The sequence below is a fragment of the Dendrobates tinctorius genome, unplaced genomic scaffold (assembly GCF_039654945.1).
Source record: "Dendrobates tinctorius isolate UK_male_01 unplaced genomic scaffold, ASM3965494v1 ptg000301l, whole genome shotgun sequence".
Classification (NCBI taxonomy): Eukaryota; Metazoa; Chordata; class Amphibia; order Anura; family Dendrobatidae; genus Dendrobates; species Dendrobates tinctorius.
In genome coordinates, this window is record NW_027361968.1 from 359,125 (window position 1) to 386,595 (window position 27,471).

General features: G+C 43.2%; 1 protein-coding gene across 5 annotated transcripts in view; it reads right to left on the bottom strand.

The window, feature by feature from the left end:
- Positions 1-481: 481 nt before the first annotated feature.
- Positions 482-27,471, bottom strand: part of LOC141073437 (uncharacterized) — a 37,731-nt gene continuing 10,741 nt past the window's right edge. The window contains exons 7-12 of one of the 5 annotated variants that reach the window (XM_073560647.1): positions 26,866-27,148; positions 24,912-25,106; positions 22,949-23,037; positions 12,921-13,010; positions 12,629-12,761; positions 482-1,098 (exon numbers count right to left, since the gene is read on the bottom strand). In XM_073560647.1, coding sequence (XP_073416748.1) covers positions 878-1,098; positions 12,629-12,761; positions 12,921-13,010; positions 22,949-23,037; positions 24,912-25,106; positions 26,866-27,148 — 1,011 coding nt within the window. In that variant the 3' untranslated portion in view covers positions 482-877. Of the gene's footprint in view, positions 1,099-12,493; positions 12,762-12,920; positions 13,011-22,948; positions 23,038-24,911; positions 25,107-26,865; positions 27,149-27,471 lie in introns of all 5 variants that reach the window. The other 4 variants (XM_073560645.1, XM_073560646.1, XM_073560649.1 and 1 more) reach the window with 4 other exon arrangements.

Here is a 27,471-nt window from a genome sequence, read left to right on the forward strand (position 1 = left end):
GCAGCGGCAGCCTGGATCCGAGCGGCAGCTGGGATCCCAGCGGCGTTTGGGATGGCAGCGGTGGCCTGGATCCGAGCGGCATCCCTTGGGTGTACCAAAATGGCGGTCGGCGTACTTCCTGTACGGCTCAGTGGATTGTGGGATTCGGGGACATCCAGACGGAAGTGGATGACAGACAATTTAAGGCAATTACAGTATGTATATAGATACTGAGCTAAGATTATTATGTGTTGTCCTTTAAGAATGAATTGCAAGCTGTTAACTGACTTTGGAAAAGGGATGTATGTGGATTTAAACAAGGTAGCACGTGCACAAAGAATAGTGCAGGATAATGTAATACTTCGTACAGAGCTCATATTGGTGTCCATACAATATTGCTAACCCGGCTGCCAGATAATTGTATCCCAGGGATATTTATCTACAATAGTAAATCAGTTTATAGAAATCCTCATCCGATAGGCTATAAAATACCGGGAGTCCATTGTTTGATAATGGTTCATTTACTGGGCACAGATGTTATACTAAAAATAATAGTAAAAGTATTATATTTAGGAATATTTAGCGACTGGTGGAGGGAACATATAAGTTTCCGCAATTTTTATAATTTTTTGGCTTTATTCACAGGTCCTCACTATCTGAGCCGCCTCTTAGATCTGCACAGATCTCTCTTCTGTCACTGACTCCATCTGCACAAATACATTGTAACACAGCGAATTATGGGACCAGACATGTGTATAGCGATGGATGTCGACAATGACGGTTGTCATTCACTGACAACGAACACAGAGCAATATATTACATAATCTTCTCCTGGAATTTCACATTAACCCCTTATTCCTCAGCTGTCACAGAACATTATTTCAGTCTCTTGTGATTTTCATGTCAGACATTTCTTCAGATTGCTGATTTTGTCCATTGTTGATTTGCTCATTCTACTTCTGTGCTTGTCCTGATCCAGGTTCTTCTTCTCAGATCTAGTGAAGAGGAAGATCTCTGCCACCATCGCCCCGAGACTCGGCTGTCTCTCCAGAATCTGCTGCTTCAACTTGTGTCCAATCTCATCCAGATCATCAATCACCACAATCACCTTCCTCTTCCCTGGAAAATCCCAGAAAGAAAAAACAGTCACATGATAAAGAAGGAAAAGAGACAGACCTCCCCCAAAGAAAAGAAAAAGCAGTCACATGATATACAAGGAAAAAGAGACAGACCTCCCTCCAAGAAAAGAAAAAACAGTCACATGATATACAAGGAAAAAGAGACAGACGTCCCCCGAAGAAAAGAAAAAACAGTCACATGATATACAAGGAAAAAGAGATAGACATTCCCCGAAGAAATGAAAAAACAGTCTCGTGATATACAAGGAAAAAGAGACAGACGTCCCCCGAAGAAAAGAGAAAACAGTCTCATGATATACAAGGAAAAAGAGACCGACCTCCCCCGAAGAGAAGAAAAAACAGTCACATGATATTCAAGGAAAAAGAGACCGACCTCCCCTGAAGAAAAGAAAAAACAGTCACATGATATTCAAGGAAAAAGAGACCGACCTCCCCCGAAGAAAAGAAAAAACAGTCACATGATATACAAGGAAAAAGAGACCGACCTCCCCCAAGAAAAGAAAAAACAGTCACATCATATACAAGGAAAAATAGACAGACCTCCCCCCAAGAAAAGAAAAAAAACAGTCACATGATATATAAGGAACAATAGACAGATGTTCCCCGAAGAAAAGAAAAAACAGTCACATGATATACAAGGAAAAAGAGACCGACCACCCCCAAGAAAAGTAAAAACAGTCACAAGATATACAACGAAAAAGAGACAGACCTCCCCCCAAGAAAAGAAAAAACAGTCACATGATATACAAGGAAAAAGAGACCGACCTCCCCCAAGAAAAGAAAAAACAGTCACATCATATACAAGGAAAAATAGACAGACCCCCCCAAGAAAAGAAAAAAAACAGTCACATGATATATAAGGAACAATAGACAGATGTTCCCCGAAGAAAAGAAAAAACAGTCACATGATATACAAGGAAAAAGAGACAGACTTCCCCCGAAGAAAAGAGAAAACAGTCACATGATATACAAGGAAAAAGAGACAGACGTCCCCCGAAGAAAAGAAAAAACAGTCACATGATATACAAGGAAAAAGAGACCGACCTCCCCCGAAGAAAAGAAAAAACAGTCACATGATATACAAGGAAAAAGAGACCGACCTCCCCCAAGAAAAGAAAAAACAGTCACATGATATACAAGGAAAAAGAGACCGACCTCCCCCGAAGAAAAGAAAAAACAGTCACATGATATACAAGGAAAAAGAGACCGACCTCCCCCGAAGAAAAGAAAAAAACAGTCACATGATATTCAAGGAAAAAGAGACCGACCTCCCCCAAGAAAAGAAAAAACAGCCACATCATATACAAGGAAAAATAGACAGACCTCCCGCCAAGAAAAGAAAAAAAAACAGTCACATGATATATAAGGAACAATAGACAGATATTCCCCGAAGAAAAGAAAAAACAGTCACATGATATACAAGGAAAAAGAGACCGACCACCCCCAAGAAAAGAAAAAACAGTCACAAGTAGAGTTGAGCGAAACGAGTCGAAAAAATTCAAAAGTCGCCGACTTTTGGCAAAGTCGGGTTTCATGAAACGAAACCCGACCCTAGGATGAGGTCGGCCACGAGGTCGGCGACTTACGCGCCAAAGTCGCGTTTCAAAAGTTTGTTTTGCGCTCTTTTTCAGCCAATCAGGATCCACGGACACTGTGGGCAACGTGATGACATAGGCACGGGTCACCACCATCTTTCAGAAGGGCATGCAAGTGATTGGCTTGCTTTGGTGGGCGTCACAGGGGGTATAAAAGGGCGTGCACGCCGACCGCCATCTTACTTCTGCCGATCTTAGTATAGGGAGAGGTTGCTGCTGATTCTGTAGGGAGAGCGTTAGGCAGGGAAGAAGACAAAAAAACTGCTTCTGCTGCTAGCGATTTGGCCTGCACAACACACCAGTCACTGTGTGTGCAGTGCAAGGGGAGGCTATATAGTGGTGTATCAGTGGTGTTGGTTGTTGGGCTGCCTTCTAAGGCTTCCTGACATTCCTGCATTGCTGTTTACCCACTGCTCCGCAAACTGCTTTTTTAAAAGCAATCCCAATTTTTTTTTTTTGTCCTGCTGAGAAGACAAAAAAACTGCTTCTGCTGCTAGCAATTTGGCCTGCACAACACACCAGTCACTGTGTGTGCAGTGCAAGGGGAGGCTATATAGTGGTGTATCAGTGGTGTTGGTTGTTGGGCTGCCTTCTAAGGCTTCCTGACATTCCTGCATTGCTGTTTACCCACTGCTCCGCAAACTGCTTTTTTAAAAGCAATCCAATCTCCCTTATCCTCTAGTCACTTTTGTCTCAGCTGTGCCATTGAGCCTGTCACATAGCGCTCAGATATTCATTGGGCCTCACACAATCCAAAAGTGTCCAGTGTCCAAAAGTGTGTGCAGAGATTCAAAATCTCCCTTATCGTCTAGTCACTTTGGTCACAGCTGTGCCATCGAGCCTGTCACATAGCGCTCAGATATCAGTGGGCCTCACACAATCCAAAAGTGTCCATCCAGTGTCCAAAAGTGTGTGCAGAGATTCAAAATCTCCCTTATCCTCTAGTCACTTTGGTCACAGCTGTGCCATCGAGCCTGTCACATAGCGCTCAGATATCAGTGGGCCTCACACAATCCAAAAGTGTCCAGTGTCCAAAAGTGTGTGCAGAGATTCAAAGTCTCCCTTATCCTCTAGTCACTTTGGTCACAGCTGTGCCAACGAGGCTGTCACATAGCGCTCAGATATCAGTGGGCCTCACACAATCCAAAAGTGTCCAGTGTCCAAAAGTGTGTGCAGAGATTCAAAATCTCCCTTATCCTCTAGTCACTTTGGTCACAGCTGTGCCATCGAGCCTGTCACATAGCGCTCAGATATCAGTGGGCCTCACACAATCCAAAAGTGTCCATCCAGTGTCCAAAAGTGTGTGCAGAGATTCAAAATCTCCCTTATCCTCTAGTCACTTTGGTCACAGCTGTGCCATCGAGCCTGTCACATAGCGCTCAGATATCAGTGGGCCTCACACAATCCAAAAGTGTCCATCCAGTGTCCAAAAGTGTGTGCAGAGATTCAAAATCTCCCTTATCCTCTAGTCACTTTGGTCACAGCTGTGCTATCGAGCCTGTCACATAGCGCTCAGATATCAGTGGGCCTCACACAATCCAAAAGTGTCCATCCAGTGTCCAAAAGTGTGTGCAGAGATTCAAAATCTCCCTTATCCTCTAGTCACTTTGGTCACAGCTGTGCCATCGAGCCTGTCACATAGCGCTCAGATATCAGTGGGCCTCACACAATCCAAAAGTGTCCAGTGTCCAAAAGTGTGTGCAGAGATTCAAAATCTCCCTTATCCTCTAGTCACTTTGGTCACAGCTGTGCCATCGAGCCTGTCACATAGCGCTCAGATATCAGTGGGCCTCACACAATCCAAAAGTGTCCATCCAGTGTCCAAAAGTGTGTGCAGAGATTCAAAATCTCCCTTATCCTCTAGTCACTTTGGTCACAGCTGTGCCATCGAGCCTGTCACATAGCGCTCAGATATCAGTGGGCCTCACACAATCCAAAAGTGTCCATCCAGTGTCCAAAAGTGTGTGCAGAGATTCAAAATCTCCCTTATCCTCTAGTCACTTTGGTCACAGCTGTGCCATCGAGCCTGTCACATAGCGCTCAGATATCAGTGGGCCTCACACAATCCCAAAGTGTCCATCCAGTGTCCAAAAGTGTGTGCAGAGATTCAAAATCTCCCTTATCCTCTAGTCACTTTGGTCACAGCTGTGCCATCGAGCCTGTCACATAGCGCTCAGATATCAGTGGGCCTCACACAATCCAAAAGTGTCCATCCAGTGTCCAAAAGTGTGTGCAGAGATTCAAAATCTCCCTTATCCTCTAGTCACTTTGGTCACAGCTGTGCCATCGAGCCTGTCACATAGCGCTCAGATATCAGTGGGCCTCACACAATCCAAAAGTGTCCAGTGTCCAAAAGTGTGTGCAGAGATTCAAAATCTCCCTTATCCTCTAGTCACTTTGGTCACAGCTGTGCCATCGAGCCTGTCACATAGCGCTCAGATATCAGTGGGCCTCACACAATCCAAAAGTGTCCAGTGTCCAAAAGTGTGTGCAGAGATTCAAAATCTCCCTTATCCTCTAGTCACTTTGGTCACAGCTGTGCCATCGAGCCTGTCACATAGCGCTCAGATATCAGTGGGCCTCATACAACCCAAAAGTGTCCAGTGTCCACAAGTGTCTGCAGAAATTCAAAATCTCCCCTGTCCTATAGACACCTTGTACCTTGTTTTACATTACTATATAGTTTGTTGGATTTTGTCTACATTTTTACCAAAAATGAGGAAGGCTGGTTGAAGAGGCCGTGGAATTGGGCAGGGGTTGGCAGCTGGTAATGATGGTGTTGGTGGTGGATCTGATGGTAGTGGCAAGAGCAAAATAGGACCGAATGCAGGAGGTGCTGACCCTGCGTCATCGTCTGGCTACATAAGGCCTCGAACGCTTAGTTTTCTAGGAGTTGGCAAACCGCTTTTAAAGCCAGAGCATCAGGAAAAAGTTTTGTCTTACATTGCTGACTCAGCCTCCAGCTCTATCGCCTCCTCTTCTTCAGTTGTAAAAAGTAAAAGCACTGAGTCGTCATTGGAGGCTCATGTTCATGAACCACACCTTTCCTTGTGTCCACCCCAACCAAGATTGAAGGATGACGCAGTTCATACTACTGATTACTCCATGGAGCTGTTTTCACATACCATGCCTGGATTATCAAGTGAAATGGTGAATTACCCAGGCCAAGATTAATCTGACATGGAGTGCACTGATGCACAGCCGCTGATGGATGATTCTGCTGGTACATTCACTCAGAGCACTACATTGTCCTCGCAGTGTACAGAGCCAGATTCTGACCCTGATGAGACTCAGGTGCCCCTTCCTGCACACTATACCACCATACACGGTGACACAGAGGAAGGTGCACATGGCATAGAAGAGGAGGTGATGGATGACCCAGTTGTTGACCCAGATTGGCATCCATTGGGGGAAGAGGGTGCTGCTTCCAATAGCTCAGATGAGGAGCATCCACAGCAGACATCGACATCGCAACAGCTGTTATCTGGCAGGCCCGGAGCACTCCAAAGACAGGTTCCAAACATCAAAAGAGTTGCTGGACAGCTTGTCCAGAGGGTCAAAAGATCACAGCGTGCTAGGCCGCAAAATGTCTGCCAAAGTAGGAAGAGTGCAGTGTGGCACTTTTTTGAACAAAATCCTCATGATCAGGCCAAGGTTATCTGTAAGAAGTGCGCAAAGACCTTTAGCCGAGGGAAAAATCTGAAAAATTTGAATACCAGTTGCATGCTTAGACATTTAACCACCATGCACTTGCAAGCGTGGACACAACACCAAACCTCAAGTGCCACATGTGCAACTGATCACAACGAAGGTAGTCAGCAACGCTACATTGTTTCCCCCACTGTAAGCCCACCGGTTAGCACAGCAGCAAATGTTGAGGTGTCGTTGCAAGACCACAGCAGTCAGGGAATCCCACTGTTATATCAACGAAATACTGATTCTAGGCCATCAGAAAGAACACCAACTCCATCACCATCATCAACCCTCTCTCAGTCCGCCCTGTCCACCGCTACTTCCACCATATGCAGCTCTCAAGTCCAGCTCACCCTCCCAGACACTATGAGTAGGTCAAGAAAGTACTCAGTCTCTCATCCGCGTACACTGGGTTTGAACGCCCACATTGCCAAACTAATCTCGTTTGAGATGATGCCCTTTCGGTTGGTGGAAAGCACAGCTTTCCGCGAACTCATGGCCTATGCAGTACCACGCTATGACCTACCCAGTTGCCACTTCTTCTCTCGCAAAGCCATCCCAGCCCTCCACCATCATGTGAAAGACCGCATTGTCCATGCACTCAAGCAGTCAGTGAGCGGAAAGGTGCACCTCACAACTGATGCATGGTCCAGTCGGCATGGCCAGGGCCGTTACGTGTCCATCACTGCGCACTGGGTTAATGTGGTGGATGCAGGGTCCACAGGGGACAGCGGTGGTGGGACAGTGCTGCCTAGCCCACGGTATAGGAAACAGTTGGCTGTAGGCGTTCGACCCTCCTCCTCCTCCAGAAGCGAAAGCTCGTCCACAGAGCGCAGTCGTACGAGCACTCCATCTGCAGCTGCCACTGTTGCACACGATGTGTCCCCCTATCGAGCAGCTAGTGGAAAGCGTCAGCAGGCTGTGTTGCAGATGATGTGTTTGGGCGACAGACACACCGCCGAGGTGCTGGCCGAGTATTTGAAGCGACAAACTGAGTCATGGCTGGGCAGTGTACATCTTGAGGCAGGCAAGGTAGTTAGTGATAATGGCCGTAATTTTGTGGCAGCCATAGCCCTTTCAAAACTCAGCCACATACCTTGCTTGGCTCACACCTTGAACCTGGTGGTGCAGTGCTTCCTCAAAAATTATCCGGAGTTAACAGCCCTGCTCCAGAAGGTGCGAAGACTGTGCGCGCACATCCGCCGGTCGCCTGTACACTCCGTTCGTATGCAGAAGCTGCAGCGATTGCTCCACCTTCCCAACCACCGCCTCATTATCGACATTGCAACAAGGTGGAACTCCACCCTGCACATGGTGGAGCGGCTGTGCGAGCAGAGGCAGGCCATAATGCATTTGTGGGAGGATACACGGCCAGGCACTTTGAGAGCAGACATGGAGTTGACAGGTGTGCAGTGGTCGAAGCTGAAAGACCTTTGTAAAGTCCTTCAGTGTTTTGAGGAATGCACACGGCTGGTAAGCGCAGACGACGCCATCCTAAGCATGAGCATCCCACTTATGCGTCTGCTCATGCAAACTTTGACGCACCTTAAGGAGCAGGCGTCTGCAGCCAATGTTGATGAGGAGGAAGAGGAGGAGGGAATCCATGATGACATTCAGCCATTGTCTGCTCAGGGACCTCTCCTGGACGAGGTGGAGGAAGAAGAGGAGGAGGAGGATGATGATGGGGATGATTACTTAGGGGAGGAGGATGCATCTCGTGGGGCAAGTGAAAATGTTGGCGTGGCAAGGTCTGGTACAGGGTTTGTGCGTGACTGTAGGGATGTGGATTTGCCAGAAAGTGCTCCTCCAACCAGCACTCGCAGTGCATCATTGACACCGGGAACATTGGCCCACATGTCAGATTATGCCTTGCGGATCATAAAAAGGGACCCCCGCATTGCCAAAATGATGAACGATGCCGACTACTGGTTGGCCAGCATCCTGGATCCACGCTATAAAGGCAAATTACAAAACATCATGCCACAGGAGAACCTTGACCTAATATTGGCTAATAAACAAGCAACTCTGGTAAATCGGTTGCTTGAGGCATTCCCAGCACACAGCAGCGGTGATGGTTCTCACACGAGCCGTACGGGCCGGGTGCAGCTTGGCAGAGGTGTTCGTGGTGCACACAGCAGAAGTGGCGTTGGAGACAGGGGTTTCATGACAATGTTGTGGACTGATTTTTCAAATACCGCTCACACAACTGGTAATACTGCATCGATGGAAAGTGACAGGAGACAGCAGTTGTCAACTATGGTTACAAACTACTTTTCCTCCCATATCGATGTTCTCCCACACAGGTCATTCCCCTTTGACTATTGGGCCGCTAAACTGGACACCTGGCCTGAATTGGCCCAATATGCCTTACAGGAGCTCGCTTGCCCAGCTGCAAGTGTGCTATCGGAAAGAGTCTTCAGTGCAGCTGGATCAATCCTGACAGAAAAAAGGACCCGTCTGTCAACCCAAAATGTGGATGATCTAACCTTCATTAAAATGAACCATGCATGGGTTTCCAAGGATTTTGTCCCACCTTCCCCTGATGACACATAGGGTGACAGAAAAATGGCTTGCTCTGGTCCACCTCTTCCTGGTACTTCACCTATTTCGCCTTTTGCATCAGCTGAATGTCCAACATCAACATATGCCACTTTCTAAAACTCCCTAACTGTGCTGCCTCCCCCCCCATGGCCGGGGTCACCACCTAGCGCACGACACCGTGCGAGTGCCGTTGCAACTGTTACCACCCACCTTTCGTGTCTACCTCTTTCCTCATAGACTGTAAGCTTGCGAGCAGGGCCCTCACTCCTCTTGGTATTTGTTATAATCTACTGTATGTGATTATTGTTATGCTGTAATGTCTATTGTCTGTACAAATCCCCTCTGAAATGTAAAGTGCTGCGGAATATGTCGGCGCTATAAAAATAAAATTTATTATTATTATTATTATTATATTTTGAATGTGTACGCTATCCATACATGTTATCTGGGGATACGGTACCCTTTCTAACCTTTGTGCAATCACGTGCAATCCATACTGTGCCTGACACCGTCTGAGCCTGCCTCATGAGACATATATTTTGAATGTGTACGCTATCCATACATGTTATCTGGGGATACGGTACCCTTTCTAACCTTTGTGCAATCACGTGCAATCCATACTGGGCCTAACACCGTCTGAGCCTGCCTCCTGAGACATATATTTTGAATGTGTACGCTATCCATACATGTTATCCGGGGATACGGTACCCTTTCTAACCTTTGTGCAATCACGTGCAATCCATACTGGGCCTAACACCGTCTGAGCCTGCCTCCTGAGACATATATTTTGAATGTGTACGCTATCCATACATGTTATCTGGGGATACGGTACCCTTTCTAACCTTTGTGCAATCACGTGCAATCCATACTGGGCCTAACACCATCTGAGCCTGCCTCCTGAGACATATATTTTGAATGTGTACGCTATCCATACATGTTATCTGGGGATACGGTACCCTTTCTAACCTTTGTGCAATCACGTGCAATCCATACTGGGCCTAACACCGTCTGAGCCTGCCTCCTGAGACATATATTTTGAATGTGTACGCTATCCATACATGTTTTCTGGGGATACGGTACCCTTTCTAACCTTTGTGCAATCACGTGCAATCCATACTGGTCCTAACACCGTCTGAGAATGATAGATGGGGCCCACCATACACTGGAACATTCCAAAGGTGGACATCAGACACTGGAGCAGCATTTACAGGGCCCATTATACACTAGAGCATTAGAAATGGGGCCCATTATGTTTGGAGCATTATTTGGGCCCATAAGACAGTGGAGCTTCATCCATGGGGACCAACATATACTGTAGCATTATGTGGAGCTCATCATATACTGTTTCAAACATTATATGGGACCAATGATTCTGTATGGAGAAATAGATGGGCCTCGTCATGAGATGTAAAAAGTGAGGTATTTTTCATTGTACTATACCGCTATTTCTCTGCCGTATCGGAGCATGATGAGTTGTGGTATGTGTTAAAGGGGCGCTCTTTCGCCCAGGGCACATGAAAACCTGGAGCCAGCCCTCCCCCCCACAGTCTGTAGCCAAATAACCCCCATTTTTCAGTGCGTAACTTGTATTATGAAGTTAATTAAGGTTGACAAGCTTAAGTAAGAAGAATTGATGCTTTTGGCATTCAAATGGGCACTGTAGGTGTGTTTCCTGTCCTCCTCTCACTGCCGACTTTTATTCCCCATTGACTTACATTGGGTTTCGTGTTTCGGGACGACCCCGACTTTTCCCTATAATCGGACGATCTTGCTCGACCCGACTTTTGGAAAAGTCGGGTTTCACGAAACGAAACGCGACCCTAAAAAAACAAAAGTCGCTCAACTCTAGTCACAAGATATACAACGAAAAAGAGACAGACCTCCCCCGAAGAAAAGAAAAAACAGTCACATGATATATAATGAACAATAGACAGATGTTCTCCGAAGAAAAGAAAAAACAGTCACATGATATACAAGGAAAAAAAGACCGACCTCCCCCAAGAAAAGAAAAAACAGTCACATGATATACAAGGAAAAAGAGACAGACGTCCCCCAAGAAAAGAAAAAACAGTCACATGATATACAAGGAAAAAGAGACAGACGTCCCCCAAGAAAAGAAAAAACAGTCACATGATATACAAGGAAAAAGAGACAGACGTCCCCCAAGAAAAGAAAAAACAGTCACATGATATACAAGGAAAAAGAGACAGACCTTCCCCATGAAGAGAATAACAGTCACAAGATATACAACGAAAAAGAGACAGACCTCCCCCCAAGAAAAGAAAAAGAAGATAAAGATATGAAATGGATACAAATAGAAAGATATAGAAAAGAGGAATAAAAGAAAAGTAAAAGTAAATGTGATAATGATAAAAGTACTGTAAAAGAAAAGTAACAAAATAAGAAAATTGAAAAAGACAATGAAAATCTAAGAAATATAACGAAAGTGAAAAAAGAAACTGATAACTGGGAAGTAAGAAGACTACGAAGAAGATGATAAGACAATAGTGAGAGAATATAAAAGACACTAAGCAAAAGAGAAAAAGAAAGTCGTAATAAGAGTTTTAAATAAAAGGACAAGGAAAAAATGAAAAGGAAATGGAGGAAAAGAATAAAAAGGGAAATATGAGAAAAGGGAATAAAATGAAAAAGGGGTATGAAGAAAAAGAGGAACTGAAAAAGAGAATAAAGCATAATGTGAGTTATATTAGGAAAGAGAATTTGAAGAAGACTAAAGAATAAAAATGAATAAAATAAGAGCAATAAATGAAAGAGATAAATCATACAAATATATAGCAAAAGAGAGAAGAATGTGAGATAAGGAAGAAGATGAGGATGAAGAAACCATGAAAGACAAAAGATGAAGGACATATATAGAAGACACAACAGGATAAAACAAGAAAAAGAAAGGGGCAAAATAGCACATGAAAAAAGTATAAAAGAAAAAAGAAGAAAATAAAAATGCAAAGAAATCAAGAGATAATAAAATGAAAGAAAAAGCAAAAAAAGGAACAGAAAAGAAAAGGAAGAAGATGAGGATGATAAAGACATTAAAGAGGAAAAAAGACAGATAAAAAGAAGAAACAGAATAAAATGAGGAAGAGATAAACAGAAGACATCGAGCAGATGAGAAGTAGAAAAGAAAAGGAAGAAAGAAGAAGTTAAGAAAGGAAAGTCAAAGAAAAGAAAAATAAATAAAGAGAAAGAAAGAAAGTCAGAGATGTGAGCAAAATGCTCGAAGGAGATACAAAGAAAAATATATAAAGAAAGAAAAATGGAGAAGTAGAAGTAAAAGAGACATACAAGAGGATAAGACATAAAGGAGATAAAAAGCAAATAACATAAGACAGAGAAGAGAAACAGAAGATGAGAACGATGAAGACATCAAAGGCGTTAATGAAGATTTATGACGAGAAAGAAAATAGAACAATGTAAAAGAATGAAGACGACAAGGAAGAAGACGAAAACAAGGAGAAGAAAGATAACCAGTGGGTACATTGTAGCACATGGTCTCCTGTCTCCGATGGAGACACTATGGCTTCTCACCAAATTTGATTGACAGCTGCTCCAGCTCCGTATGATACAGAGAATCTTTGCTGTCAGTGAGACGGATCTTCCCATTCTTCACACTGTGGTATAAAATCATAAACTTAACCTTAAAGGCCAACACCTCGTCGTTACCTAAAGTTTTATAGCAATGAACGTCCTTGTGTCCAAATTCTTCTGATGCGAGGAGTTTCTTCAGCCAGAAATAGTCTCTCTCCTCCGACCTAGAGAAGATGCCAGCGGTGGATCTTGATGAAGCTGGTGTGGGCTGCACAAAATACAAAGACTTCAGTTACGAATATCCGATTCATATTCCAATGGCATTAATATCATGGCGGAGAGAAGCGGTGTTATCTGTACATGAACATCGTGACGTGTGGGAGTATTGGAACAAGAAATATAAAACCAAAAGAAGTGTAGGACTTACACGTTCCACATAGGAAGATTGCTGCTCTGCAGGAGGCATGTGAGGAGCATTCGATACCTCTAAGAATGGATCATAAACGGCTCCTCTCTGCTGGAAAGAAATTACAATAAAGGGAATTTGTCAACAGGTATTTGATACTCGATCTATAAGAAGCATGGAGGGGCTGAGACCAGATTCCAGTGATGTGTCACTTCCTAGAACGTGACCTGTTGTTTCCATAAAATCAGTGTTTTATCATGAGGAGATGATCACTGGAGGACTGGGTGTCTCGTGCCATCTGCTCATCCTTGTGTAACCCCTTCCTAAATACTAATTTGCAGCATTCAGAAAATGTACAATGTATGAAGAAAGCTGCCAGTGTATTGTGGGTGCGGCTAATAAAGGACTCTGCATTCAGAGCTCTGCTAGATCTGCTCAGAGGAAACAAGGATAGTAGCAAAACCACAGCAAGTAGCCCGTAAGTGACATTTCATGCAGGGCCAGCATTAGGGACAGGCAGCTGCCTAGAGCCCCACCTCCTCCATGGGACCCCAGCCAGTGGCGTGCCACACCACGCAGTCACTGTGGGGCCCGGCGCCACCCCCCGCATCGCACATTCAACTTAACGGCATCATAGATGTTGATACAGTTGAAAGCAGTGATGGAGGAAAGAGAGTCAGATGACGCTTCCTCTTCCATCACCCCCCAATGCTTCTGACTCATTGGGCGCATGATGATGTCATCATCAGCGTCTGCACTATACTGTGGGTGGGGGCTGAATTATACTGTGTTTGTGTGGGGGTCTGCATTATACTGTGTGTGTATGCGTTTGTCTGCATTATACTGTGTGTGTATGTGTTTGTCTGCACTATATTGTGTGTGTATGTGCTTGTCTGCATTATACTGTGTGTGTTTGTGGCTGCATTATACTCTGAGGGTGCTGCATTATTCTCTGAGGGTGATGCATTATACTTTGAGGGAGGCTGCATGATACTGTGTGTATGTGTGTGTCTGCATTATAGTGTGTGTGTTGGGGGCTGCATTTTACTGTGTGTTTGTAGGGCTGCATTATACTCTAAGGTGGGTTGCATTACACTCTGAGGGGGCTGCATTATACTCTGTGGGAAGCTGCATGATACTGTGTGTGCGGGGGACTGCATTATACTGTGTGTATGTGTGTCGGTATTACAGTGTGTGTGTGTGTGTGTGTTGAGGGCTGCATTATACTGTGTGTTTGTGTGGGGCTGCATTATACTCTGAGGGGGGCTGCATTATACTCTGAGGGGGGCTGCAGTATACTCTGAGAGGGGGTTGCATTATACCCTGAGGGGGCTGCATTATACTCTATGAGGGGAGCTGTCTTATACTCTATCAAACACCATGGGGAGTGCATTGTACTATATGTACTATAATGGACCTGCACTATACTGTATCGAGGACTATCTGTATCCGTTATTCTTTCTCAACCGGAGTAAAGAAACTCGGCAACAAAACTCTTTATGCTGATGACACACAGATCTACATCTCTGGACCAGATATCACCTCCCTACTAACCAGAATCCCTCAATGTCTGTCCACTATTTCATCCTTCTTCTCCACTAGATATCTGAAACTCAACATGGACAAAACAGAATTCATCATCTTTCCCCCATCTCACGCGACCCCCCCTACGAACCTATCAATTACAGTAAATGACTGCCCACTCTCCCCAGTCCCACAAGCTCGCTGCCTCGGAGTAATCCTTGACGCTGATCTCTCCTTCAAACCACATATCCAAACCCTTTCCACTTCATGCCGACTTCAACTCAAAAATATTTCACGCATCCGTTCATTCCTCACCCAAGAATCTGCAAAAACCCTAGTCCATGCCCTCATCATCTCTCGCCTTGACTACTGCAACCTCATGCTCTGTGGCCTCCCCTCAAACACTCTCGCACCCCTCCAATCTATTCTAAACTCTGCTGCCCGACTAATCCACCTGTCCCCCCGCTATTCCCCAGCTTCTCCCCTCTGTCAATCCCTTCACTGGCTCCCAATTGCCCAGAGACTCCATTACAAAACCCTAACCATGACATACAAAGCCATCCACAACTTGTCTCCTCCATACATCTGTGACCTCGTCTCCCGGTACTTTCCTGCACGCAACCTCCGATCCTCACAAGATCTCCTTCTCTACTCCCCTCTTATCTCCTCTTCCCACAATCGCATACAAGATTTCTCTCGCGCATCACCCCTACTCTGGAACTCTCTACCACAACATATCAGACTCTCACCTACCATCGAAACCTTCAAAAAGAGCCTGAAGACCGACCTCTTCCGACAAGCCTACAACCTGCAGTAACCACCGATCGACCAAACCGCTGCACGACCAGCTCTACCCTCGCCTACTGTATTACCACCCATCCCTTGAAGATTGTGAGCCCTCGCGGGCAGGGTCCTCTCTCCACCTGTACCAGTTATGACTTGTATTGTTTAAGATTATTGTACTTGTTTTTATGTATACCCCCCCTCACATGTAAAGCGCCATGGAATAAATGGCGCTATAACAATAAATAATAATAATAACAAGCTTTGAATGACTTCAATATTGCCTATCACGGTCGTTTAACGGCCTGAATTCAGCGCAAGTAAATACAACCAAAATGTTTCTGTGCGATGGTATAATATGTGAGCATTTCCGGCCCCACTTTAAACTTTTGCCCAGGTGTCAGGACCCCGCTTTGTCTAAAACCGGCCCTAAATTTATGGGAACACGATCTCTATGCTGCATCATACTGCTCTCAGCTTATATAGTGAGAAACTGTTGATAAGTACTGTGAACAAATAAATATCATCCCAGGTCTATACTGGATGTATCATAGATGACATATTACCCCAGGTCTATACTGGATGTATCATAGATGACATATTACCCCGGGTCTATACTGGATGTATCATAGATGACATATTACCCCGGGTCTATACTGGATGTATCATAGATGACATATTACCCCAGGTCTATACTGGATGTATCATAGATGACATATTACCCCGGGTCTATACTGGATGTATCATAGATGACATATTACCCCGGGTCTATACTGGATGTATTATAGATGACATATTACCCCAGGTGTATACCGGATGTATCATAGATTACATATTACCCCAGGTCTATATCAGATGTATCATAGATGACATATTACCCCAGGTCTATACCGGATGTATCATAGATGACATATTACCCCAGGTCTATACTGGATGTATCATAGATGACATATTACCCCGGGTCTATACTGGATGTATTATAGATGACATATCACCCCAGGTCTATACCAGATGTATCATAGATTACATATTACCCCAGGTCTATATCAGATGTATCATAGATGACATATTACCCCAGGTCTATACCGGATGTATCATAGATGACATATTACCCCAGGTCTATACTGGATGTATCATAGATGACATATTACCCCAGGTCTATACCCGATGTATCATAGATGACATATTACCCCACGTCTATACCGGATGTATCATAGATGACATATTACCCCAGGTCTATACCGGATGTATCATAGATGACATATTACCCCAGGTCTTTACCGGATGTATCATAGATGACATATTACCCCAGGTATATATCAGATGTATCATAGATGACATATTACCCCAGGTATATATCAGAGGTATCATAGATGACATATTACCCCAGGTATATATCAGATGTATCATAGATGACATATTACCCCAGGTCTATATCGGATGTATCATAGATGACATATTACCCCAGGTCTATACCGGATGTATCATAGATGACATATTACCCCAGGTATATATCAGAGGTATCATAGATGACATATTACCCCAGGTCTATACCGGATGTATCATAGATGACATATTACCCCAGGTCTATACCCGATGTATCATAGATGACATATTACCCCAGGTCTATATCGGATGTATCATAGATGACATATTACCCCAGGTCTATACCCGATGTATCACAGATGACATATTACCCCAGGTCTATACCGGATGTATCATAGATGACATATTACCCCAGGTCTATACCGGATGTAGCATAGATGACATATTACCCCAGGTCTATACCGGATGTATCATAGATGACATATTACCCCAGGTCTATACCGGATGTAGCATAGATGACATATTACCCCAGGTCTATACCAGATGTATCATAGATGACATATCACCCCAGGTATATACCGGATGTATCATAGATGACATATTACCCCAGGTGTATACCAGATGTATCATAGATGACATATTACCCCAGGTCTATACCGGATGTAGCATAGATGACATATTACCCCAGGTCTATACCAGATGTATCATAGATGACATATCACCCCAGGTCTATACCGGATGTATCATAGATGACATATTACCCCGGGTCTATACCGGATGTATCATAGATGACATATTACCCCAGGTCTATACCGGATGTATCATAGATGACATATTACCCCTGGTCTATACCGGATGTATCATAGATGACATATTACCCCAGGTCCATACCGGATGTATCCTAGATGACATATTACCCCTGGTCTATACTGGATGTATCATAGATGACATATCACCCCAGGTCTATACCGGATGTATCATAGATGACATATTACCCCAGGTCTACACCGGATGTATCCTAGATGAAATATTACCCCTGGTCTATACCGGATGTATCATAGATGACATATCACCCCAGGTCTATACCAGCTGTATCATAGATGACATATTACCCCAGGTCTATACCGGATGTATCATAGATGACATATTACCCCTGGTCTATACCGGATGTATCATAGATGACATATCACCCCAGGTCTATACCGGATGTATCATAGATGACATATTACCCCACGTCTACACCAGATGTATCATAGATGACATATTACCCCCGGTCTATACCGGATGTATCACAAATGACATATTACCCCAGGTCTATACCGGATGTATCATAGATGACATATTACCTCAGGTCTATACCGGATGTATCATAGCTGACATATTACCCCAGGTGTATACCGGATGTATCATAGCTGACATATTACCCCAGGTGTATACCGGATGTATCATAGCTGACATATTACCCCAGGTGTATACCGGATGTATCATAGCTGACATATTACCCCAGGTGTATACCGGATGTATCATAGCTGACATATTACCCCGAGTCTATACCAGATGTATCATAGATGACATATTACCCCAGGTCTATACCGGATGTATCATAGATGACATATTACCCCAGGTGTATACCAGATGTATCATAGATGACATATTACCCCAGGTCTATACCGGATGTATCATAGATGACATATTACCCCAGGTCTATACCGGATGTATCATAGATGACATATTACCCCAGGTCTATACCGGATGTATAATAGATGACATATTACCCCAGGTGTATACCAGATGTATCATAGATGACATATTACCCCAGGTCTATACTGGATGTATCATAGATGACATATTACCCCAGGTCTATACCTGATGTATCATAGATGACATATTACATCAGGTCTATACCGGATGTATCATAGATGACATATTACCCCAGGTCTATACCGGATGTATCATAGATGACATATTACCCCAGGTCTATACCGGATGTATCATAGATGACATATTACCCCAGGTCTATACCGGATGTATCATAGATGACATATTACCCCAGGTCTATACCGGATGTATCATAGATGACATATTACCCCATGTCTATACCGGATGTATCATAGATGACATATTACCCCAGGTGTATACCGGATGTATCATAGATGACATATTACCCCAGGGCTATACCGGATGTATCATAGATGACATATTACACCAGGTGTATACCAGATGTATCATAGATGACATAATACCCCAGGACTATACCGGATGTATCATAGATTACATATTACCCCAGGTCTATACCGGATGTATCATAGATGACATATTACCCCAGGTCTATACCGGATGTATCATAGATGACATATTACCCCAGGTCTATACCAGATGTATCATAGATGACATATTACCCCAGGTCTATACCGGATGTATCATAGATGACATATTACCCCAGGTCCATACCGGATGTATCATAGATGACATATTACCCCATGTCTATACCGGATGTATCATAGATGACATATTACCCCAGGTGTATACCGGATGTATCATAGATGACATATTACCCCAGGGCTATACCGGATGTATCATAGATGACATATTACACCAGGTGTATACCGGATGTATCATAGATGACATATTACCCCAGGGCTATACCGGATGTATCATAGATGACATATTACACCAGGTCTATACCGGATGTATCATAGAGGACATAATACCCCAGGACTATACCGGATGTATCATAGATGACATATTACCCCAGGTCTATACCGGATGTTGCATGGATGACATATTACCCCAGGACTATACCGGATGTATCATAGATGACATATTACCCCAGGTGTATACCGGATGTATCATAGATGACATATTACATCAGGTCTATACCGGATGTATCATAGATGACATATTACCCCAGGTCTATACCGGATGTTGCATGGATGACATATTACCCCAGGACTATACCGGATGTATCATAGATGACATATCACCCCAGGTCTATACCTGATGTATCATAGATGACATATTACATCAGGTCTATACCGGATGTATCATAGATGACATATTACCCCAGGTCTATACCGGATGTATCATAGATGACATATTACCCCAGGTCTATACCGGATGTATCATAGATGACATATTACCCCAGGTCTATACCGGATGTATCATAGATGACATATTACCCCAGGTCTATACCGGATGTATCATAGATGACATATTACCCCATGTCTATACCGGATGTATCATAGATGACATATTACCCCAGGTGTATACCGGATGTATCATAGATGACATATTACCCCAGGTCTATACCGGATGTATCATAGATGACATATTACACCAGGTGTATACCAGATGTATCATAGATGACATAATACCCCAGGACTATACCGGATGTATCATAGATTACATATTACCCCAGGTCTATACCGGATGTATCATAGATGACATATTACCCCAGGTCTATACCGGATGTATCATAGATGACATATTACCCCAGGTCTATACCAGATGTATCATAGATGACATATTACCCCAGGTCTATACCGGATGTATCATAGATGACATATTACCCCAGGTCCATACCGGATGTATCATAGATGACATATTACCCCAGGTCTATACTGGATGTATCATAGATGACATATTACCCCGGGTCTATACCGGATGTATCATAGATGACATATTACCCCATATCTATACCGGATGTATCATAGATAACATATTACCCCAGGTGTATACCGGATGTATCATAGATGACATATTACCCCAGGGCTATACCGGATGTATCATAGATGACATATTACACCAGGTCTATACCGGATGTATCATAGAGGACATAATACCCCAGGACTATACCGGATGTATCATAGATGACATATTACCCCAGGTCTATACCGGATGTATCATAGATGACATATTACCCCAGGTCCATACCGGATGTATCATAGATGACATATTACCCCAGGTCTATACTGGATGTATCATAGATGACATATTACCCCGGGTCTATACCGGATGTATCATAGATGACATATTACCCCATATCTATACCGGATGTATCATAGATAACATATTACCCCAGGTGTATACCGGATGTATCATAGATGACATATTACCCCAGGGCTATACCGGATGTATCATAGATGACATATTACACCAGGTCTATACCGGATGTATCATAGAGGACATAATACCCCAGGACTATACCGGATGTATCATAGATGACATATTACCCCAGGGCTATACCGGATGTATCATAGATGACATATTACACCAGGTCTATACCGGATGTATCATAGAGGACATAATACCCCAGGACTATACCGGATGTATCATAGATGACATATTACACCAGGTCTATACCGGATGTATCATAGAGGACATAATACCCCAGGACTATACCGGATGTATCATAGATGACATAATACCCCAGGTCTATACCGGATGTTGCATGGATGACATATTACCCCAGGGCTATACCGGATGTATCATAGATGACATATTACACCAGGTCTATACCGGATGTATCATAGAGGACATAATACCCCAAGACTATACCGGATGTATCATAGATGACATAATACCCCAGGTCTATACCGGATGTTGCATGGATGACATATTACCCCAGGACTATACCGGATGTATCATAGATGACATATTACCCCAGGTGTATACCGGATGTATCATAGATGACATATTACCCCAGGTGTATACCGGATGTATCATAGATGACATATTACCCCAGGTCTATACCGGATGTATCATAGATGACATATTACACCAGGTGTATACCAGATGTATCATAGATGACATAATACCCCAGGACTATACCGGATGTATCATAGATTACATATTACCCCAGGTCTATACCGGATGTATCATAGATGACATATTACCCCAGGTCTATACCGGATGTATCATAGATGACATATTACCCCAGGTCTATACCAGATGTATCATAGATGACATATTACCCCAGGTCTATACCGGATGTATCATAGATGACATATTACCCCAGGTCCATACCGGATGTATCATAGATGACATATTACCCCAGGTCTATACTGGATGTATCATAGATGACATATTACCCCGGGTCTATACCGGATGTATCATAGATGACATATTACCCCATATCTATACCGGATGTATCATAGATAACATATTACCCCAGGTGTATACCGGATGTATCATAGATGACATATTACCCCAGGGCTATACCGGATGTATCATAGATGACATATTACACCAGGTCTATACCGGATGTATCATAGAGGACATAATACCCCAGGACTATACCGGATGTATCATAGATGACATATTACCCCAGGTCTATACCGGATGTATCATAGATGACATATTACCCCAGGTCCATACCGGATGTATCATAGATGACATATTACCCCAGGTCTATACCGGATGTTGCATGGATGACATATTACCCCAGGACTATACCGGATGTATCATAGATGACATATTACCCCAGGTCTATACCAGATGTATCATAGATGACATATTACCCCAGGTCTATACCGGATGTATCATAGATGACATATTACCCCAGGTCCATACCGGATGTATCATAGATGACATATTACCCCAGGTCTATACTGGATGTATCATAGCTGACATATTACCCCGGGTCTATACCGGATGTATCATAGATGACATATTACCCCATGTCTATACCGGATGTATCATAGATAACATATTACCCCAGGTGTATACCGGATGTATCATAGATGACATATTACCCCAGGGCTATACCGGATGTATCATAGATGACATATTACACCAGGTCTATACCGGATGTATCATAGAGGACATAATACCCCAGGACTATACCGGATGTATCATAGATGACATATTACCCCAGGTCTATACCGGATGTTGCATGGATGACATATTACCCCAGGACTATACCGGATGTATCATAGATGACATATTACACCAGGTCTATACCGGATGTATCATAGAGGACATAATACCCCAGGACTATACCGGATGTATCATAGATGACATAATACCCCAGGTCTATACCGGATGTTGCATGGATGACATATTACCCCAGGGCTATACCGGATGTATCATAGATGACATATTACACCAGGTCTATACCGGATGTATCATAGAGGACATAATACCCCAAGACTATACCGGATGTATCATAGATGACATAATACCCCAGGTCTATACCGGATGTTGCATGGATGACATATTACCCCAGGACTATACCGGATGTATCATAGATGACATATTACCCCAGGTGTATACCGGATGTATCATAGATGACATATTACCCCAGGTCTATACCGGATGTATCATAGATGACATATTACCCCAGGTCTATACCGGATGTAGCATAGATGACATATTACCCCAGGTCTATACCGGATGTTGCATGGATGACATATTACCTTAGTTTCACTTGGTCCGGATCTGTATAATGACATGTTTCTCTGATTTTCAAATTGTGAGTACTTTGATGAATATTCTGAGCTTTTGCCTGTAAAACAAACAGAACGTTCCTTTTTTCATTTATAATATTTTATTAGTCCTCTCTTTGCATCTTTATGATATTCTCCAATACTTTAGAGAGTCCAATTATATAGTTTTAAACTTGAGATGATCTTTCATGTAAAATAAATGTTTTACCAGTTGAACATCTTGTCCCCCAGTCGCCCAATATTCACCCCCTCCTTTGTCACAGTCACAGCAAATGAAAACCCGGCACTGCCGCCGACACTCGGACTGGAGCGTGCGGTTATATGTATTTCTGTGCAGCGCACGCTCCGGTGTGAGTGTCGGCAGCAGTGCTGGGTTTTCATGTGAGAGACTAGCACGAGAAAAAATAAATAATAAATAAATAATAAAGTGATTGTACATGGATAATGTGATATCAAAGAGAATGAAACATCCCCGCTTTTAGGGCTGTGCCCAACGCGCGTTTCGCCGGAGCTTTTTTTTTACCAGGGTCACTTTATTATTCCATCAAGTATTTAACCATTGGTGTCATTATTATTTATTATTATTCCCTTTTTTGTTATTGTGGTATATTGGTATGAATGTTTTGGATTTAATAACTCATTTCAAAACAAAAAAGGTTTTGGATCTATATCAAGATAACCCGAAACAAACAAAGAGATCCAGTACTAGAATAAAATATCATATTATGAGTATACTACATAAAGCCAAAATCGGCAAGCCTGAAAAACTGAGATTAATTATACCTGCAAGAAGAGGACACTGGTGACAGTGAATGGCGTGGCCTCCTCCACCTCAATGCGCGTCTCGCACTAGCTTCTTCCGTATACTCTCAAGCTCTGACTAGCACAATTATTTGAGACATCGGGTTATTTGTTTGGCTGTATATATCTGGATTACCTTCACTTTTTATATCCTGTCGTGGATATCTAGTATATTTATGGAGATGGCAAACTCCTTTTATTGTAACTAGTATATATCCGATTGCTGCATCAAGATTTATGTATTTACAGTATATTATATGGACTACTGCATGGTTTATGTGACTTTATTATTTTTCATTAGTGTTTTGAGCGCCTCCTGCTGGGCAATTTGTCATTTTAAACTTTTTAAAAAATTTCTTCAATAAAATATGATATTTTATTCTAGTACTGGATCTCTTTGTTTCTTTCGGGTTATCTAGATATAGATCCGAAACCTTTTTGTTTTGATATTGTTTGGAAGTGCCAGATATTATATACATTTCGGACTAATTTTGGTATATTCATTAATAATTCTTAGGTATTTATTCTGGCCTGTACTTTATAATCATTTGTTAGATATGATTTATTTAAGATATAATAATCTATGGAGTACAGATGGTGCATTTTACCAGAGTGTTTTCATCATTTTTTTTATCTGTATTTAGATTCTATATTTATTTATTATTTATCATTATGTTTATTGTTATTAATTCCTGATGACATAAGGCTCTCTCTCTCGAGATGCCAGATGAAATGAACATGACCTAGCAGCAGCCCCTCTCTTGCTTCACATGCCCCTTTTTCTGATGAGTTCTTGTTTTGTTATTACGTCCTTAATTTATAACATAAACTTTATAAATGATATACAGTATTAAGACGTGTTTCATACTTTTAGGTAGCCTATTCGGAATGGTTACACGACAATAATGATTGCTGCTTTTGTGTGAATCTTTCATCGTTCCTAGCTGTGCCCATCGCATCGGTTCTGTATTTGTTGCAGAGATTTAGGATTCTATTTCTTGTGTTCCGCAGTCCTAATATTGTCCTACACACAGTCCTATCTGAACGTCCCTCACAGACTCATCGGTGGATTGTAGCTACCAGATATGAGACGACCACATGGATCAGTAATAAAGAGATTTCTGTTTAATACCTGAAAGTTGAAGAAAACAATTTAGGATCTTTGATTTTGCCGATTGTCCCATGTTCTCAGTCTTGTCTTCATATGAAATGAGAATCAGGTCGCTGGCGTAATTGGCAATCGTTGGCTGCGAGCGTAGGATCTGGCTCTTCTTCTCATTACCCGAGTCCTCCAGATCATCAATGATCACAATCGTATTTCTCTTCCCTGCAAATCGCCAGCTGGATTAGTGATCTACTTCTGAGCACCCATTTCTCCTCCACTTTGGTTCTATAGAGGACACGTGGCCTCCAGGTCAGACTCACGTCAGAGCCTCCAAAAGAGATGGTTGATCCCCAACAATCATGTCTATGGGTAAAATATCACCTGTCCCTGGCATCTTCTGTAGGAAAGTGAGGATTTCCGCCCAGACTAATATTTTACCTGCAGTTGCCGAATTAATGAGGCTAAACTTTGCCCTAATTGTAGCCTTAACCCTAAATCTTACTGGAAACGTCAGCTACAATAACACAAGCTATTTCAAAGATTCTCTGTTAATTGTAGGTATATGACATTTAACTCATGTAAGGCTAGTTTATTGTAAGAGCGGTTAAAGGGAGAAAATAAAATGTTATTCTTCCCGCAACTCTCGCATCCATAAATCCAGTAACATTCTCAGCTCACTCTACAGTGATCACTCCCCCTGTACATTGATTGACAGTCCACTCTGCACATACACTGACCTGTTGAAGACCCGCCGCTCACCCGTCCTGCCACCACAGTGCTCCAATTTGTCCTCGGCTTCGGACCAGTGATTGGTCTTCAGTATTCTGGTACTAATATGTCAATGATGTGCAGACATGTGGTGTCCGCCGCACAACATGATACGAGGTCTAGTCAGTGCCAGAAGTCTGACGACTGATCACCTTCAAACAGTGAGCAAGGACATGGCAGGGATCAGCACAGCAGGACAGGTGAGGAGCAGGCCTAGGACAGGTGAGGAGCAGGCCTAGGACAGGTAAGGAGAAGGCCTAGGACAGGTGAGGAGCAGGCCTAGGACAGGTGAGGAGCAGGCCAAGGACAGATGAGGAGAAGGCCTAGGACAGGTGAGGAGCAGGCCTAAGACAAGTAAGGAGTAGGCCTAGGACTGGTGAGGAGCAGGCCTAGGACAGGTGAAGAGCAGGCCTAGGACAGGTGCGGAGCAGGCCTAGGACAGGTGAGGAGCAGGCCAAGGACAGATGAGGAGCAGGCCTAAGACAGATGAGGAGCAGGCCTAGGAAAGGTGAGGAGCAGGCCTAGGACAGGTGAAGAGCAGGCCTAGGACAGGTGAGGAGCAGGCCTAGGACAGGTGAGGATAATATTTACTTATTTCAACCTTCCTGTTCCTCCATATATGATGGATTAACTTTAGAGCATAATATTCAGCAATCAGAGCAGTTTAGATTCAGACTGAATTTATGACTCAAACTACTTCTCTATAGAATGAATCCATTCAGCTGCCATTTTACTGAATTCGTGTAAATCTAATCCTGAAAAATTGGGAACCTCGCAAATTTGAATTTTTTAAGGAATTTGTAACTAGTTTGATTCATAATGAATTTGATTCCTTGTTTTTTTCATACAGTATAACCCTGCCCTTAAACCTAACCCTAACCATGTATCTAACCCTAACACTAAATCTAATCCTATCTCCAAATCTGTTGCCCCAATCCTAACACTAAATTTAGGCCTAATCTAAACGTTAAACTGAATCCCAACCCTAATCCTTCATGTAACCCAATCCATGCACTAAAAACAATCCTAAACCTACCAGAGACCCCAATCATAGCAAAAATATCTAATCCTAACCTGAATTCTACATCTAATCCTAGCCCTGACCTACTGTTCACCCTAACCCAACACCTAGATGAAATACTAGTGGTTGGGAATGCAGCTGCTCCGGACGATGGTTCTGGTAGTAGTCATTTTCTGGGTGCTTTTCTCTTACCCAGGGTTGTGGACAGTTGCAGCAGCTCCTCGTCATACAGACTGTCTGTCACATCAGTAATGTTGACTCTGCCCTTTTTCTTGGTGTGGTAGAGGATTCCAAATGTGCAGTGGGACAAGTCCTCACTCATCTGCTGGAAGCCATTGTTGGAGATGAAACATGGCTTGACAGATAGGATGTGGTCTCTGAAGTCCTCAGTCGTCAACAAAGCCCTCAGCCAGGCGTAATCTCGGTCCGCTGAACTGGAGAAAATCCCAACATTATATTTTGTCCCGAACACAACCTTGAAAGGAAAAAGACATAAAAATATTATTGAGCAACTAAAACAGTACTGAAGACTCTATGCCGTTTCTAAGGTAAAATAATTCCCAGCCTCAAGCTTCATCATGGAGGAGGCATCAACATTTCATCAGTGGATAGCACTGTAGCCTTACAACACTGGGGTTCTAGGTTCAAATCCCATCAAGGACAACATCTACAAGGAGTTTGCATGTTCTCCCCGTGTTTGCATGGGTTTCCTCCAGGTTTTCTGGTTTCCTCACACATTCCAAAGACATACTGATAGGGAATCTAGATGGTGAGCCTCAATGGGGTCAGTGCCGTTAA